Source organism: Cynocephalus volans, chromosome 15 (assembly GCF_027409185.1).
Source record: "Cynocephalus volans isolate mCynVol1 chromosome 15, mCynVol1.pri, whole genome shotgun sequence".
Classification (NCBI taxonomy): Eukaryota; Metazoa; Chordata; class Mammalia; order Dermoptera; family Cynocephalidae; genus Cynocephalus; species Cynocephalus volans.
Window position 1 is genome coordinate 6,123,355 of NC_084474.1, and position 15,766 is coordinate 6,139,120.

Consider the following 15,766-nt stretch of genomic DNA (forward strand, 5'->3'; position numbering starts at 1 on the left):
ATAAAGAGGTGCGTTCCCCTCAGCCAACGCCATAGTGAGGAACACCCCTCTGAGAACATGGTCTGGGCCGACTCCCCAGATTTCCCGCCAAATCGCGGTACGGAAAGGTGTCAGACCATCTGAACTGAGGGGGGACCGAGAGAGGCCTGCGTTTGCTTTCCCAGAGGGAGCCTAAGAGGCCGTTCAGTCCCCCCTGTCGGTGCTCAATGGCGCCTTCCGGAGGCGGAGCCACGCGAGAGCGCCGCTGTGATTGGTGAGTCGCCGTCGCGGGCGATGACGACCGCGCCGCCGGCGGGAAAGCTTCGCCGCGCAGCCACAGTCCGGCAGTGCGAGTTGCCGGGTGGGCTCGGAGCTCGCCAGCGTTTGCAGTCGGCCGTCCTTCCCCGGTAACTGCGAGTCGGCTGGGCGGGCGCGGCGCGGAGCCTGTTCTTGTCGCGCTGGTACTCCGAGCACCATGTCGTCCCCGGCGTCGACCCCGAGCCGCCGCGGCAGCAGGCGTGGACGGCCCGCCCCCGCGCAGACGCGTGAGTCCCCCAGCCTGGCGGAGGTCCCTCGTGCCCGCCGGAGCCTCCAGCCCACCAGAGACCCCCCCCTGCCCGCCTGCATCCTGTGGTCCCCGCCACCGCCTGGCGCAGGGCGGGCGCTCGTTTGCCTCGGTTTTGTTTTGCGTTTGCTCGGTAGTGGGTCGAAGTGCCCCAGGAGACAAATCCAGGAAGACTAGGCAGGAGAGCCGACAGCCGTCTTTTCTGTTTATGTGGCACAGCTCGAGGTGAGGACGCCAGGTCGCCTCCACCTCCGAGACGCGGAGGCGAGGACCCCACCTCCACCGGAGAGTTGCAGCCGATGCCCACCTCGCCCACAGCGGACGTGCAGAGCCCCGCGGCGCAAGACGCGCTGTTTTCCAGCCCCCCGCAGATGCATTCTTCAGGTACGTTGCTGAAGACCTAGGTCCTGCTGTTGCGGTGGAGCTCGGTGGCCGGGTTTGCTGGCTTGATGAGGGCAGTTGACATACCCCCAAAGCAGCCTCTCTGCAGTTAGAGCACGGAGCGGAGGCGGTGCGTGTTAGGGCCGAGTGAGCAGAGAAAGCAGCTTTTCTTGTAGAACATTTTAACAGTCCTCAGAATCTCAGCCAGCACGGTGCAATAAACGTCCAGTTTGCTATCATGTTTGGATGACATAGACCAACAAACAACATGCTGTAATTTCGTGTTTGATATGCTACCAGAATGTAGTAGTAAACTTCGTATTTTGCCTTTACAGCCGTTCCTCTTGAGTTTGATGTTAGTTCACCGCTGACATATGGCACTCCCAGCTCTCGGGTAGAGGGAACCCCAAGGAGTGGTGTTAGGGGCACCCCGGTGAGGCAGAGGCCTGACCTGGGCTCTGCACGGAAGGGTTTGCAGGTGGATCTGCAGTCTGATGGGGTGAGTATACAATGCAGTCTTCCCATAGTCCGTCTGTGTGCGTTATAGGAGCATAAAGTGGGTAATTCCATTGAGGTGGTTCTGTTGTATTTTTTTTCTGTAGGCAGCAGCAGAAGACTTAGTGGCAAGTGAGCAGTCTCTAGGCCAAAAGCTTGTCATCTGGGGAACAGATGTAAATGTGGCAACATGCAAAGAAAATTTTCAGGTGAGCCGTATGTGTTAAAATTTATACTTAGGGCTCTGAAAATGATGGGAGAAAGTGTTTATAACCCATATCTGAGTAGCCAGTAATGCCTAGGGGCAGATTTGTAAGTGGCTTAGAATTGTTGTCGTTCTAGTTTTTAAGAAGAAAAAATGTTATTTATGTCATCTTCAAGATAGTGACATACGCATAACTTCTTGCATCTTGAGTTTGCTTATTCCCGAATGCATTAAGCTTAATATTTTTTCTCTCTACATCAAGAGATTTCTTCAGCGCTTTATTGACCCTCTGGCTAAAGAAGAAGAAAATGTTGGCATAGATATTGACCCTCTGTACATGCAACGACTTGGGGAGGTAATGAAATATTCTCATATATAAATTCAAGTTATGTGTTTTTAAATAATAGAATTAGCAAACTGTAACTTGTTCATCTTATCTTATAGATTAATGTTATTGGGGAGCCATTTTTAAATGTAAATTGCGAACATATAAAATCATTTGACAAAAATTTGTACAGACAGCTCATCTCCTACCCACAGGTAAGAATTTGTCTTTGGCCTTGAGAAATTACTATAAATATCTAGAAGGGAAGTTTCTGGAGAGCAGCATTTCTTTGATAATGGGGAGAGCATGCCTCTGAACCATAAACACTTTTTTTTTTAAAGAAAGCCATGTTTTATCTTCTTTAAGGTGAACATTTTTTCACATTTTAATGTTTCTGAAGTTGAGATGTGTTACTCAATGGCATGTGATAGTTTAATTGGTGATGTTTCTTATATGTAAAATACTAGTGATTCTTCTAAGTGATAGCTTTTTGAGTTTCATGAACTTGTTTATCTTAAGTAGAAATGTTTTATAAATGCATTATATACTTTCTGCCATCTTTAACAGAATATATTAGCTGTACTGTGGTCTTTTTCTCTTAGACCTAAGGTCAGTCTTTATTGCTTTATCTATTTAATTTATTATATCAAAGACCAGTCTTTATTAATTTAGCTACGTTGACTCCGCGCAGAGGCTTGGGGCAAACGGACTCAGTTTTCAATCTTGGCTTTGATGGTTACTAGCTGCATAATGTAGTCGAGTTCCTTAGCCTCCTAAGAGCTCTTTTGTCTTCTATAAAATGGTAATGATATGTTAACAAATTTGAATAAAATAAGTATGGTTTAATCTATCTTGCTACCATTTCATTATGGTGGAAAAATAAGACATGAAAGTATGAGCTCAAAATTATTTCCCCTCCTAATTGAAAGCATAAAATATGCCAGTTATGTTAACAAGGCTTTTTCATGTATGTTATCACACTTAACCTACATGAGAATATGCAGAGGAAGGGCAATTCAGTGTACCTACATTCTGGAAACAGCAATATGCATGATTCTACAGGGTAATTCTTTAGGGTTATGCCATGTTTTTTTGTTTTTATTTTTTGTTAATATAAAGTGCTTTATTACATTTAACTCTGAGGTAGGAATATAAGAATAACTTGGTGTCTTTGCATTTGTTTTGATAGGAAGTAATACCAACTTTTGACATGGCTGTCAATGAGATCTTCTTTGACCGTTATCCTGACTCAATCTTAGAACATCAGATTCAAGTAAGACCATTCAATGCATTGAAGACTAGGAATATGAGAAACCTGAATCCAGAAGGTAATGTGTTTACATGTGAAAATAAGCAAAACCTTATTTTATTAAAGAACTTTAAAAGAATTGGTGGTGGTAGTGGTGGCAATAAATCATAAATTGACACACACAGATTCAGTTATTCTGTGGACTTATGAACCCACTATACCTTTTTAACTTAATTGAGATTTCCGATATAAGAGATGTGACTATTGACAATTGTCTACCTTAAGGTGAACTTTCCCCAGTATAAGTCTATAGTTATTTTATTAGTAAGCATTTCTTTAAAAGAGTTACTGTAGAAAACAAATACAAAATATGATCCCTGCTGTTGAGCTTAAGAAAGAAATGTAGTTTGGGAAGTAGATGAAAGATGAGGCAGAAGAACAGGGCAGGAGATGACTCAGCCCAGGGAGAGGAGCAGAGTGCTAGGCCTATGTGGGGAAAGTTCATAGTGAAAGAGAAATTTGGGTTACAGTTAGGATTTGGAAAGCAACATAAAGGAATTTGTTCTAGACAGAAAGAAGGAATATAGGAGAAAAGGAAGCAGAGTGACGTGTGGATGCTAAGTGACGGGGTGGCTGCATCAGGGAGTGTGGGAGGTAATGTTTGAGTGGAGTGGAAAGCCTAGGTCATGAAGAACTTTGAACACCAACTTAGAGAGTCTGAATTTTTATTCCAGAGTTAATAAGGAGCCATTGATAGTTCTTGAGGAGGATGATCGTGCACCTCTTGAAGTTCACAGTGGTTCTAAAGTGCGCGGTATATTTAATTCAGTTAGTAGCTGTTGATAGTAGCTCAAACGTGGGGCAGCAGGGTCCTAACCTGGACAGTGGCCATGGGAGTAAAAATACAGAACAAACCTGAGATTTGCCATATGTGAAGATTGTAGTATAAAAGCTGTTGAAAATTAGTAAATAACTCTGTAGATAAATGTGCTTAAGACACAAAAGTTTCAGTGAGAAGAGATGACATAGCCAATAGACATGAGTAAGTGTTTGACTTCAGTACTTTTTAAAGAAGTGTATTTTTTTTCTCTTATAAATTTGACTCCTGACATCATCTCTGATGGGGAGTTCTGTGGGCATGCTGGTGAAGGTAGAGAGCTGTTTGGGTTAGAGGGATGTGTTTAAATTTTGAGAGGCAGGGCATTGTTATGGGAAGAATTGCCGGGTGACGCTGGAGATTTTCATCATTTTAGAAATCAAGGGATTGATAGGTAACTGATTTCAAAAGCTATCAAATTGCATTTTAAAGTGAAAGAAGGATTAGCAAGGAGAGAAGCAAGGAAGCTTTCTAAGTAGGTGGAGGGAAGACAGGATCAAATTCTTCAGAATTTAAATCAGCAGTAGGTGCTGGCACGATGGGACAGTCTCTGAGGCCCAAGGGCTAAACACAGGCTGCTTTTTGTTGACCACCAGAATAAGGTAGCTCATTTGCAACCAAGAGTGGAAACTACTTGGGAGTAGTATGACCTTCAAAGGGTAAAAGTCTGTTGGGAAAGGTCCAAATGGTAAAGGAAGCAGGAGCAAGAGTGAAAGCTGACTGTAGGTGCTTCTCTTTTGATAGTGCAGATCAGCTAAGGTGTTGAATGCCTTAACTCTGCCGGGCAGTGTCTTGTTAGCCTCAATGGATAACTAGCTCATTCTGTCCTCAGCAGCTTGAGGCAGGTGCTATACATGAGTCACAGATATGCTAAGGGTTTCCCTAAGATCACACACACTCAGTCCAGGCCAGCTGGCTCTAGATAGAGCCCACGCTTTTTGCATGAGGCAACAGGACTCCCATGATGCGGTGAGTGAGGTGGGAGGTGTGGGGCACGACAGGCACAAGTGTCAAGCTCCTGACCCGATGCCAGGCATGGGAAAGGGGTGGTGGGAGGCCTCCTGGACAGAAGGGCCACAGGCTTGCTGGGTTGAAGAGGAAGGCAGACTGGACACAGGAACAGATCCCAGGCCAGACCTGAGGGGCCCATCGAGCTGTTTGTGCCCGTGACCCCCACCCTCCTGGCACCTCTGTGTCCCAACAGACCCAGACCTGGCTGGGCTGTGGGAGTGGCTGGTGGGCAAGCTGACCTCTCTCTCCCTACGCAGACATCGACCAGCTCATCACCATCAGTGGCATGGTGATCAGGACATCCCAGCTGATCCCTGAGATGCAGGAGGCCTTCTTCCAGTGCCAAGTGTGCGCCCACACGGCCAGGGTGGAGATAGACCGTGGCCGCATCGCCGAGCCTTCTGCCTGCTTGCACTGCCACACCGCCCACAGCATGGCCCTCATCCACAACCGCTCACTCTTCTCTGACAAGCAGATGGTATGCGCCACCTGGCATTTGTCTTGCCTGTGTCTGAATCCTCAAAAAGCCAAACTTACCTTGTCACTCTGAGGCCCTCGACTTTGCTTCCTAAGTGGCACTCAGCAGCTTCTGATGGTTGCAGGTTTTGTTTGTGGGCTGTGGGCTGGAGTGTACAGAGCACAGGAAGCCTCAGCCTCAGGTCATAGCATCCCTGCCATGTGGCCAGTGAGCAACAGCTCAGGATTGTATACTCCACATTTTCATGACCTAAATACTTCATAAGAGAAAAAAATACATTTTTCCAATGCAAACATCTTAAAAGTGTCAGGTCATTTATAAGTTAAGAGATCTCTTTGATTTATTAAATCAAATTTAACTTGAGTTGCTTTTATGGGAAATATTTAAGATTATATAATTTTTTTAAAAACATTGGAGATCAGAATTATCTGGTTAAATTGTGTCATTTTGCAATTGTTCCCATTGGTAAAGAATAGATGGAGAAATTTTCTAGAGTTTCACAAATTTTATTTTCTAGGAATACCTATCTAATCCTGAAAACTTTAAGATGAAGTTATTAAAATGACATAGGAATAAGTGGGTGAAAGGCAGAAAATCGTTTATTTACTATTATTGTAACGAGGTGAAAGTTGCACAAGGACAAGGACTCGTTAAGTTATTTTTATTTTGTTACAATGTTCATGCAATTTCTTTAACGTTTAATGGCATGTTAAGCAGTGTTGAGAGCTGGAGATACAAAGGCAGAGGCCCTGCTTCACGGGGGCTTATAGCCTAGTTTTCTCAGAATCCTTCAAAGACTCCCAAACTGGCTTAGAATAAAACCCCTAACATCCTTAGACCTTGCTCAGAGGTTACCTGGTTTTAGAGGCTTTTCCTAACCTTGCTTTATGACAAGCCTCTCCTCCACTCCCACTGCCTGTGGTCCTTGGACTGTTTACCCTGTTCTGTTTCTGTTCATTGCGCTTGTCACTGTTACATGCTCACTTGTCTGTGTATTGATTGTCCCCCTCCACTCTATGAGGGAGGGAGCTTTATCACTGTAAGTCCCCAACACCTAGAACAGGGTGTGGTGTGGGGGCTGATGCTTAGCAGATATCTGTTAAGTGAATGGATGTAGACAAATACACAGGCAAGTATTTGTGAGGGCCACAGAAGTGCCTAAATGGTGAACCTTAAAAATGTGTCCTCCCAGGAAATCTACTAGAAGTATCTTCTAAAGAAGTGATTAGAAGTGTAGACAAAGAGATAGGCTCTATCACCTTACTTACAGTGGCCTAAAACAGGAATCACTTAAATCATCCCCATCCCCAAGACGGGAATGTTAAATCCTTAAAAGATATATGTTTGTTTATTAAAAGCAGTTGTCTCTGAACAGTATAAGGACACACAGTTTTTGTCTGCATCATGCTTTCTTTGTGTCCTAAGCTTTCTGTTTGCCACCCTTCCTTCAGATCAAGCTTCAAGAGTCTCCTGAAGATATGCCTGCAGGGCAGACACCTCACACTGTCATCCTTTTTGCTCACAATGATCTTGTTGATAAAGTTCAGCCTGGGGACAGAGTGAATGTTACAGGTAAGAAGGGAGGTTTGTACTAACAGGATAGGATGTCTGTCGTACTTTTTGACTCAGTCATGAATTCATTGGAATGGGGTTAGTTCTGCCTCCAGTTGTCTTTGAGACTATGTGTTTATCCCTTTTCCCCCACCTTTTTAGCTTAGTACTGTGGCCCAACAGTATGAAATCTTTCAGTTCTTCCCAAAGTTGGATTTTGGAATTTGTGATCACTTGCCTTTTGCTATCTCAGTGTCCCAGAGCTGTGTGTGTATCTGGAATGGACAGTATTGTGGTCATGCGAGCGCAGCCTCCAACAAAGCTGGTGTTGGTAAGATGTGAGCTGTGCCAGCAACTCTGGGAAGTATCATTGGCCAGCTCTGGTGTTTAAATAATTTTCTGGGCCGAGCCCGTGGCGCACTTGGGAGAGTGCGGCGCTGGGAGCGCAGCGACGCTCCCGCCGCGGGTTCGGATCCTATATAGGAATGGCCGGTGCACTCACTGGCTGAGTGCCGGTCACGAAAAAGACAAAAAATAATAATAATAATAATTTTCTACTTCCCAAATGTATAGCTAAGGGTTAACATTTGTTCATTTTAGAGAACGGGTCAGGGGATCTTATTCACATGCTCAGAAGCTGAGATTCAGAGACATGTAGGTAGCTGTAGTGCAGGTGCTGCTGTAGATCACAGCACCAGGATCCAGATCCTTCTCTAGTCCTGCCAGACGAGTGAGTACTCTTTCCACAGCAGCACCTGAGGATAACACGTGGGCTTTGGTTTCTCAGGGGATGTTTTGATGGCCATGTGGGTTTGAGTCCTGGAGTGCCTGGCTCATGGGTGGGGCCTGGGGCCACAGTCCTTCTGCTCTTCGGTATATCAGGACTTATCCTATTTCTTACCCAGTGAGAAGTCCAGCAGTTGTCACGAGCAATCTTCAGTCATGTTGTTTTGTTTTGTTTTTTGGTGGCTTGCCAGTACAGGAGTTGAACCCTGGACCTTGGTGTTATCAGCACCATGCTCTACAAACTGAGCTAAAGGCCAGCCCATTAAGTTGTAAAAGTACACATAGTAGTTGAAAATTAGAAAGAATGTGTAGTCTTTAGTGAATGATATGTGCAGTCTCAGTTCTGCCACCCAACTGCTCTGAAACCTTTGAAAAATTATTTATCCAATATTTTAATTTCCTCAACTGCAACCTGGAGTTAATGTGGTGACATATGTGGAAGTATTTGGGCAAAGGGGCTGTGGGAAATGCTGTGTAGATATAAAATAAGTGTTATGTGAAGATCGTGGCAGGTGCTGTAAAGGAAGATAACTAAGCCATTTTAAACGTAATAAACATAATCATCCATCTCTAGTCTGTCTTAGTGTGTATTCTAAGAATGTAACATATAAACTGGCTTTTATATTTCAAATAAGAATTATTTTGACCTGTTAAATAAAGGAAATGACAGTGTTCTGTACCGTCATGTTGTGAAAGCCGTGAGAGAGAGTTTGAATGTTTTCCTCAGAAAGCATCAGGAAACAGAATTGGCCTGGAGCAGCCCCTCACCCAGAAACCCCTTCTCTTAATAGAAAATAGTAATTTTTCCTTCACCTTTGACACAGTAGACTGCCTAGGAAATAAATTGAGTGGTTTTTACAAGATTTGAGCTTTTAGAATTTCTTTTCTTTCCAAGTTTTTGGCGTGGGATTTTAGCATTTTATTCCAATAAAATAAGTGCTAAGCAGATTCTGTACACTCAGCTTAGGGAAAGGAAAATACTATTTATTGAACACAACCATAAGCCAGGCATTGTGCTAGAGGCAACATAATTCCATTTCACCCTCAGAACAATTGTATGTGGTGTGGTTACACTCAGACAGCTGCCTCGGGCCATAGGGAAACATGTTTTTAGATCCACCACTTACAGAAACCCTTTCCTGATGCTGTCTCCCGACTCAATCAGAAGGGGCAGGCGCTTGGTCTGCACTGGCTGCTGAGCCCGTGGGAAGATGCGGAAGGCTAACGAATGTCTCGTGTGTGTGCCCTCTGTGTCCTCAGGCATCTACCGCGCGGTGCCTATCCGGGTCAATCCAAGAGTGAGCAATGTGAAATCTGTCTACAAAACCCACATTGATGTCATTCACTATCAGAAAACGGATGCAAAGCGTCTGCATGGCCTCAGTGAAGAAGCAGAACAGAAACTTTTTTCAGAGAAACGTGTGGAGTTACTTAAGGAACTTTCCAGGAAACCAGATATTTATGAGAGGCTTGCTTCAGCCTTGGCTCCAAGCATTTATGAACATGAGGATATAAAGAAGGTAACGATGGATTTTTGACTTGGGGTTGGAATTCACAGTTCTTTGGGATCAAAAAGTGTAAACATCTATCCCGGCTGCTGTAAAGGGTGAGAGTCATTGCCTGCCTGACCAAGCAAGGGCTGTCGCCCTCACTTGACATTGCTTGAGAATCGCAGCATTGCTGTTTCTTCATCTCTGCCCCAAACTTACATTTCCGAACATAAGAAGAGGCCCCATGGGTCAGGATAGGGACATATGTGGTCAGCGTTCTGGCATGCTGATGTGTGCATGTGTGCAAACTGGTCAGTGGTAACTTGGAGTGACTGAAGCACTTTCACATGCTTTTTTATACCTTCTTTCAATTTCTGAATTGTAGTTCCTTATTTGTAGAGTAGAAAAGTTCCTCTGCAGTTTAAACTAAATCTCAGTTACTCTGCAGTAAATGAATGGTTAGAGGTGTTTATGTGTTTGTCTATTTAGGGAATCTTGCTTCAGCTCTTTGGTGGAACAAGGAAGGATTTTAGTCACACGGGGAGGGGCAAGTTTCGTGCTGAGATCAACATCCTGCTGTGTGGAGACCCTGGCACCAGCAAGTCCCAGCTGCTGCAGTATGTGTACAACCTGGTGCCTAGGGGCCAGTACACATCTGGGAAGGGCTCCAGTGCAGTCGGTCTCACTGCATATGTGATGAAAGACCCTGAGACGAGGCAGCTGGTGCTACAGACGGGGGCCCTGGTCCTGAGTGACAACGGCATCTGCTGCATCGACGAGTTTGACAAGATGAACGAAAGTACAAGATCTGTGTTGCACGAGGTCATGGAACAGCAGACGCTGTCCATTGCTAAAGTGAGGCACATTCTCATCTGTGTGGGTGCGGATGCGTTTAATGTGTGGATCCTTGAGATAAATCTGTGGAACCATGCAGTGTTACCCTGGTTCTGACTTGGGAAAACTGATAAGTACTTTTCATGTCAGTTCAGCTTCATCTCCATCTTCCTACAGGGTATCCTCTCTTGACTTTTTTGTGTACTGACCCACTAATATTTTATTCACAGAACTTGAATTTGTCCTAAAGCTCATGTAAGGGATTTGCTTTCTGAGAAGGACGTGGTTGTAGCACACATTCATCTAAATTCAGGCCTTGGCATGAACTTGAGAACAGGCATGACCAGGTAGAACTGTTGAAGTCTGTAAAGGTGATGTGGCTCTCAGACTACAGAAAAATAGCAGAGAGCGTGTGGGTTTAGTGGGAGATCTGGTGAACTTGTTCCTGCCGGCAGCAGGGAGAGGCTCTGACTGCGCTGCTTTCTCCGATAGGCGGGGATCATCTGTCAGCTCAACGCACGCACTTCTGTCCTAGCAGCAGCAAATCCCATTGAGTCTCAATGGAATCCTAAAAAAACCACCATTGAAAACATCCAGCTCCCTCATACGTTATTATCAAGGTATTAAAACATTTTTATTAAACAGATGGTTTTATTTTGCTCATTTGTAGAATTTTCAGGGTGAGATTGAGAAGGAAATACTAAGATTCAGCAACTGCTAATATTAACTCTTCAGTGTAATGCAAAATGTTTCCAATTTTGTTGGTCAAGGGTTTTCATAACAAGGATTATTATGTGTTTTCTGCCCAACTGTAGGTAGTGTCTTAACATTCATTTGTTTTTTGAAGCAACTCAGATGTTTCTCCTTGACATCTTTTCCAGGTGACTATCTCTCACAACTCTTATCTCTCAATCTTAAAGCCACTATGGAGAATCAACAAAGTACAGAGAACAGCTTTGTACAGTAGATAAGGTTCTGAAAGTTTAGACTTGTTAAAGCACAGCCAGATAATTCACACTTTTTCTCAGCCTCACTGCCAGTGTTGGTCTATTTCATAAATGGAGTTTTGATTTTAATAACTTGAGTTTATTTTATCAGATAGTTTTTTTTTCCTAAAACAATTGAATGTGTTTTCATTCAAATCTTCATCTTCAAAATTACATAACATTTTCCTGAGGGAAGTACTTCTGTGACTCAGCTGTTTGGTGCCCCGCGGCTCCTGGACAGACCTGAGGGGTGGGATCAGCCCAAAGCCCCCTTCTTGATGGGAAGGAAGATGCCTGTCCTTCCAGTGGCCTCGTGAGGCACACCTTCACTGTGTACACACCTATGTGCTTAGTTTTGTGTGTAGGTTTGTTGGTGTCCCAAGCAGGAAAATAGTGTTTTTACTCCCTTTTCTCAGGTTTGATTTGATCTTCCTCATGTTGGACCCTCAAGATGAAGCCTATGACAGGCGTCTGGCCCACCACCTGGTGGCACTGTACTACCAGAGCGAGGAGCAGGTGGAGGAGGAGTTCCTGGACATGGCAGTGCTAAAGGACTACATCGCCTATGCACACAGCGCCATCACGCCTTGGTTGAGCGAGGAGGCTGGCCAAGCTCTCATCGAGGTAACCAGGCCTGCAGAAAGCTTTTACTGAGCCTGTAGCCAAAAGCATTAATGTAGTCAGCCAGTCATCCCCTCTAAAACATTACTTTAAGAATAGCATACCATCTTCTGTAAGTATTTACTGTTTTCTCATGTGTTGTAAATTTGACTTTTCTAAATGTTGTAAAAAGGGGGAAAGAATTCATTTATGCAGATAGTGCCATTAAATATAAAGACACACTTTTTATATTTAAATAACCTGTAAGCAGAGTGAATTTAAGATCAAAAGACCTGAGTTCAAATACAGGTGATGCTACTTAGTGACTTTGTAACTCCAGACAAGTCATCTCTGTAAAAAAGGAAATGAGTGGTATTTAAGGTTCACTTTTCACTGTGCTTGTACATGGGCAGCAGTGCACGATAGCACATTTATTCGAGCATTGTGATTTAAAGAAGATTCCCAGTGCCTTGATGGGCTCTACATCCTAACTGAGCTCCTGAAAATGCTCAAATGAAAGTTGCAGATGATATGTAATTTTCCTTTTGTATTGTATTCTTGAGGGTTGTTCATGAAGGAATGAAATTATGTCCATCTGTATAAAGAATTAATACAACTTACCTTCATAACGTTACCCCAGTAATCCTTTATGTCCCTCATCAAATGGGCCCCTAACTAAGGGTGTAGATTGGGGATAGTGCCTGAGCACTTTTCCAGACAGGCCTTCCCAATCTTTCTCTGCTCTCACCACAGCCAGCTCGTCACCCCACATGTCAGTGTCCCCACCTGCCACATCATGGCCTGCTCTGTTCCTCAAAGCTGCATCAGATACTGCCTTCTCCAAGAAGTCTTCCCAGAGATCTCCCAGTCAGAATACTTCCAACCATCACTGCATACGAGACGTTGAAGTCCTCCCCGGATTCCTGTGGTCTGTCTGTGTTAGTCTTGATGAGCTCTGAGGCCAGGGCTAGGTCTGACTTTCCGATTCCCTTTTAGGACCTCCATGTGGCAGACAGGCAGTTCACTTTATTTAAAGGAACCCTAACTGTTCAAAGTTCAACCACAACAAGAGTTTGGATCCCCATACCTGGCCAGCTGCCCTTTAAAAACAAAACAAAACAACAACAATAAAAAAACAACCATGAATCTAGGTTATTGTCGCCAAGGGGGTTTGCTTTTGTTTTTCTACCTGCACTAGGCTTATGTAGATATGAGGAAGATCGGCAGTAGCCGAGGAATGGTTTCTGCATACCCTCGACAGCTGGAATCGTTAATTCGCTTAGCAGAAGCCCATGCTAAAGTACGATTTTCAAACAAAGTTGAAGCAATTGATGTGGAAGAGGCCAGACGCCTCCATCGTGAGGCTCTGAAGCAGTCTGCAACTGACCCCCGCACTGGCATTGTGGACATATCTATTCTTACTACAGGTTTGTTATTTACGTTGAGAATTATTTAAATATGGAAGTAGTTGACATTTCAGTTTAAGCTAACTGTTAAGTCATTTGAAGCAGAAGTTCCTAACCTTTTTTGGATCAAGACTCCTTTGAGAATCTGAAGAAAGTTGTTCACAATCTTCTCCTGATAAAATATACACTAATACATACAGTATTTTATATGTAATCTTAAGGGGATTCTCCCTTCTCCCCTGCTGTCTTCATGCACATGTTAACCCATTTCTAAGTAGTAGTTAGTATTTCAATAAACAGTGACTGTATCCTGTACAGATTACATAGACTACGTGTTATTGGAAAGTAGCAACTACTGGATTACAGACATTTTTAAACAGCAGAGAATTTAAAACTGACTTTGCTTTTGGATGTATTTTGGCATTCAGCCACTGTACCCTTTACCTTTCTTGATGATACTACTAAAGGAATGTTTATGGGAATTTGAAACATTCCGGTCTCTAATAGCAGAAATATTTTTATTGATTTTGTAAATCAGGAATGAGTGCCACCTCTCGTAAACGGAAAGAAGAATTAGCTGAAGCACTGAAAAAACTTATTTTATCTAAGGGCAAAACACCAGCTCTAAAATACCAGCAACTTTTTGAAGACATTCGGAGACAATCTGACATAGTAAGTGTTTAAATGTACTTTTTGTTTAAGTTTTCTTTTTCCTTAATATTGCTTATGGGGTTTTTTTCCTTGGGGTTTTTTTTTTTTTTTTCTTCATTGTTTAACTAATAATTGTAGACAAGAATAAAGAAGAACAGTAAGATCATTCATAAACCCATTAAGAAGTAATCATAATTAAAATTTAGTTACACTCCTTTCAGAGTTTTTCTGTGTGGATGAACTTGTTTGGGGGTTGAAATATTCAGGTACCCTTTTGTGAGTAAGGTGAGTTCACTAAAAAGAACTACATGGGTAAACCAGCTCTTTGCCTACTTTCATAACGCCCTTACATTACTGTCCACAGCTGCACTGTCACTGTGGGGACAGAGTTCAGTAGTTAAAATGGGATTGCACAGACACCAAGCCCACAGTATTTACCATCTGGCCCTTTACAGAAAATGTTTGCCACCCCTGATTTAGAGCTTAAGGAATGTGTATAATCACCCAAAAGGGAAAACGACTCTGGGTGGTGCTTTAACATTAAGGTGATTGTGTCTCTAACAGTCAGGGGAGGGTTGGACATAGAAAATACTTATTTTCCTCCTCTTCCCCAAAGGCAATTACCAAAGATATGTTTGAAGAAGCTCTGCGTGCCTTGGCTGATGACGACTTCTTGACAGTGACTGGGAAAACTGTTCGCTTGCTCTAATGCTGTAGTGAGCAGTGCTGTGCATGACCTGTGGGCCAGTGAGCTCGGCATAAATGGATTCTGAAAGTTATTATTTGGCTACATAAAAATGTTCTAACCTGGGTTCAATTCTCTCAGTGAAGTGGATGTTTCCATTTTTTAAAAAACATTTAAAATAAAAATACTATTCCAATTTATAAACATACAGTAGAGATCATTTCCTTAATTAAAGTGCTGTTTCTGAGCAGCAGCACTTTTAATCTGTATGTACATACAGATAGCAGCATGTCAGTCTTTTTTGAAGATGGCAGTTTAGGCCATGATTTTTGTGCTAGTCTTTCCAACGGCATTTGTGCATATGCTTGGGGATATTGTAGTACGAGATAACAGACATGGCCGGGGCATATCAGTGTGAAGTGATGCAGATGAGATCCTTTTATAGCACTCAAGTGTAATTCTTTTTAGAGGCTGTTCTCATGGCTCCTATTAGATCAGGATTGAGTGGTTGGAAATTATTAGATTTTAGTTTTGATTATTCCTACTTTATCCTAATATGTAAAGCTTTTTCCTAAATAAATGATAGAATAATAGTTGGTTATTTGGCATTATCTTAGTTAAGAAAAAAACTTCACTAACCACTACCTTCATGGAAATTCATAATGGTAAGTACTTTATAGATCATAAAAGAAATAATGTATTTCATAATATAATGGATTTCATTCTGTTCAAATATCAATTAAGTCCTAGCAGTTATTATAAAACCACCCTAGGCTGAAGTCTTATATGTACAGACTACTATAATCAGTAATCCCCAAAACATTTAAGTTATTGTATGAGTTAGGCCTTTTTTTAGTATTAGAATCATTACTCATTAATAAACCATCCACAGGAGGCTGCCGGTTAGCTCAGCTGGTCAGAGCATGGCCTTGTAACACAAGGGTTCAGTTCCCCATACTGGCCAAAAATAAAAATAATAAAGTATTCACAGGAAATGATAGGTCTAATTATTTAAATAGCATTGAAGTGTTTGTGTTGGAATGGTGTATTTTAAAGGAGGCAGCATTTAGGTCAGGGCTTCACCAAGGGTGCATGACTGACCTAGTGGTTTTGCTAGAGAGGTTTCCTCCATGAGCTACTGCATAGGAGATGCTTTCACATATCACCCTCACAGCCACCTGGTAGAATCGGAGATCTCCTTTCACGGATGGA

At 43.0% G+C, this 15,766-nt stretch overlaps 1 protein-coding gene across 1 annotated transcript; it reads left to right on the forward strand.

Moving 5' to 3' along the window:
• The first annotated feature begins 292 nt into the window (after positions 1 to 292).
• MCM4 (minichromosome maintenance complex component 4) lies at positions 293 to 15,056 on the forward strand. The gene is made up of 16 exons (XM_063079631.1): positions 293 to 524; positions 764 to 928; positions 1,261 to 1,424; positions 1,528 to 1,629; positions 1,888 to 1,980; positions 2,070 to 2,165; positions 3,140 to 3,278; positions 5,345 to 5,565; positions 7,017 to 7,137; positions 9,163 to 9,422; positions 9,882 to 10,247; positions 10,719 to 10,846; positions 11,629 to 11,836; positions 13,011 to 13,239; positions 13,757 to 13,890; positions 14,486 to 15,056. Exons 1-16 carry the CDS (start codon positions 455 to 457, stop codon positions 14,576 to 14,578), a joined length of 2,589 nt encoding a protein of 862 aa, XP_062935701.1. The 5' UTR covers positions 293 to 454; the 3' UTR covers positions 14,579 to 15,056.
• The last annotated feature ends 710 nt before the right edge of the window (positions 15,057 to 15,766 follow it).

What these genes read in the sequence shown, in the direction of transcription:
- MCM4 (XM_063079631.1), top strand. Translation starts at nt 455, where the DNA reads ATGTCGTCCCCGGCGTCGACCCCGAGCCGCCGCGGCAGCAGGCGTGGA. An exon ending in GCCCGCCCCCGCGCAGACGC is followed by an intron (nt 525 to 763) that starts GTGAGTCCCCCA and finishes TATGTGGCACAG; the next exon opens with CTCGAGGTGAGGACGCCAGG. An exon ending in CTGGCCAAGCTCTCATCGAG is followed by an intron (nt 11,837 to 13,010) that starts GTAACCAGGCCT and finishes TACCTGCACTAG; the next exon opens with GCTTATGTAGATATGAGGAA.